The sequence below is a fragment of the Arachis ipaensis genome, chromosome B09 (genome assembly GCF_000816755.2).
Source record: "Arachis ipaensis cultivar K30076 chromosome B09, Araip1.1, whole genome shotgun sequence".
Taxonomy (NCBI): Eukaryota; Viridiplantae; Streptophyta; class Magnoliopsida; order Fabales; family Fabaceae; genus Arachis; species Arachis ipaensis.
This window is the reverse complement of record NC_029793.2, coordinates 142283314-142285398: the sequence shown is the minus strand read 5'-3', so window position 1 is coordinate 142285398 and position 2085 is coordinate 142283314. Positions and strand designations below refer to the sequence as shown.

The window sequence follows — 2085 nt, the reverse complement described above, 5'->3', positions numbered from 1 at the left end:
TTTTTTTTTCCTTTTTTTTTGTTCAGCAATTTAGATAAACGCAGCTTGCGTTTTATTGTTTTAATGGTTTTCAAATTTTTTTAAAATTTTGATTGAGCCCAAACGCAACTTGCGTTTTATGAGGACAGTACGTTATATTTATTTTTTGAAATAATAAAACGCAGCTTGCGTTTTTTTAGTTTTGCAGGCTTTTTTTTCGAACAAATAAAACGCAAGTTGCGTTTTTTGTGCGTCAGAAATTTTTTTTTGAAAAGCCAAAAAACGCAGGATCCGTTTGTTAAAAAAAATATATTTTAAGCAGGAACCCAGCCTATAAATACGAAGCAAGATTCATTCAAAATACTTCATTCCACTTCTACTCCTCCTTTTCTTCTTGCTTTCATATATGTAACAGTGCTGAATTTTTTTGGTGTAAAAAAAATCGAGCTATGGAAGGTACTGCAAATTTGCGAGTGTATTATAACGGTGATATTATACCAAATACACACGAAGGAGTGAGTTTTCTTTGTCAATGTCCGTTGTCATTTGTTATACCGTGCACGATGAGTTTTGTAGAGTTACAAAATGGTCTTTGTGATAACATACAAAATCACATTTCGAAAAGGGTGAGCAATATTTTATACAGGAATCCTGTACAAGTATTTGGTGGGCTGATACAGTTTCAAATAATGCCCATCACGGATGACGCCAGCATGCAGCAGATGTTCTGTATTTATCAACAAACCCGATTTCACGTGCCGATGATAGAGCTGTACGTTGAGTTCGAACAACATTCGAGCCTGGACGTGGCCGGCGAGGAGGTCGATGTTGATGAGTGCGGGGACCTAGATTGGGAAGAAGATAACAACGATAGTGAAGAGGAGTTCGAAGCCAACTATGAAGTTGATGACGAAAACGATGACGGAGACTTGGCAGGCAATCCGGTGATGCAGAATGAAGCGGCCTCGATTGTAAGCCGGCAGCCGTTTGGTGTTCCATCTTTTATGCGGACTCTGGATCTCGAAGCCATGCATGCCCCGGAATTTCCTGAGTATGCAAATAACGGTATGTTATGATTATTAATTCAAGTTACCATTAGTGTGCATTTTATTTGCCTTGTCTATGTAACGGTGGTGCGCATGTTGTAGGTGAAGGCAACGTTGCGGCGGAAGATGGTGAGTTTAGTGTCGGAATGGAATTTGGCTCTAGAGAGTCGGTGATATCTGCAATCAAAAGCTACACTATCTCTAGAGGAGTTGATTACACTGTGTATGAGTCTGAGCCGCAAACATTCTATGCGAAATGCAAGGGTTATGGTGCCGGGTGCGACTGGCTTATCCGAGCTAGCTTGATTCGAAAGAAAGCTTGTTGGGAGATCAGGAGATACAATGGCAAACACACGTGCACCATGGGAAGGTCTATAGAGGCGAGTTTGTCCCGATGGGTGACCCGTCTACGTGGGCTCCGTATGAAGGAGCGAAGGTGATCGCGAACTGGACATTGAGGCGCGCAACCAAAGGAAGACCCAAATCAACCCGCTACTTGAATGAGATGGATTCGCGGGACATGCGTGGTCCTCGCCGGTGCACTACATGTGGTAAGGAGGGACATAGCCGGAGCCGATGTCCACAGCGCACAGGTCCAAGCTCTGCCGATGTGAGCCCTAACGTATCGCTCAATAGACTCCTGCGTGTCACACGGTTCAATGTCTCTGCACCGCCGGACCCATGCAAGATTTACCTTGCCCAACACGTGATCGTCCGGACCCGGCTGCCGACCAAAACAAGCGATGCAGTTATCCACTAAAAACTGGTAACTGCTATCCGATCTACCCGTGACAGGTTCTCCGTTAACCTGGAGGCCAAGTATATGTATCACGTCCTCCAGCGTCACCGTCACCTCGCCCACTGGAAGGTGGAACGTGTGGGTTTCTGGCTGCCATCGTTCCACCAAGGCACTCAAGAGTGCAGAATGACCTCTCATTTCGCCTATTCGCGAAACGTGTTGAAACCCAGTTAATTCTAATGCTGCCGCAGCTCTCTCATTAAAAGTATCTGGCGGATCAAGCTTTCTAGGCAACAAATTTCTGGTCGCCTGCAAAATAAA

General features: G+C 44.6%; 1 protein-coding gene across 1 annotated transcript; it reads left to right on the top strand.

Moving 5' to 3' along the window:
* LOC110266979 lies at positions 429-1465 on the top strand. The gene is made up of 3 exons (XM_021112089.1): positions 429-1044; positions 1128-1195; positions 1289-1465. Exons 1-3 carry the CDS (start codon positions 429-431, stop codon positions 1463-1465), a joined length of 861 nt encoding a protein of 286 aa, XP_020967748.1.

What these genes read in the sequence shown, in the direction of transcription:
- LOC110266979 (XM_021112089.1), top strand. Translation starts at nt 429, where the DNA reads ATGGAAGGTACTGCAAATTTGCGAGTGTATTATAACGGTGATATTATA. An exon ending in TCCTGAGTATGCAAATAACG is followed by an intron (nt 1,045 to 1,127) that starts GTATGTTATGAT and finishes CGCATGTTGTAG; the next exon opens with GTGAAGGCAACGTTGCGGCG. An exon ending in AATTTGGCTCTAGAGAGTCG is followed by an intron (nt 1,196 to 1,288) that starts GTGATATCTGCA and finishes GCGAAATGCAAG; the next exon opens with GGTTATGGTGCCGGGTGCGA.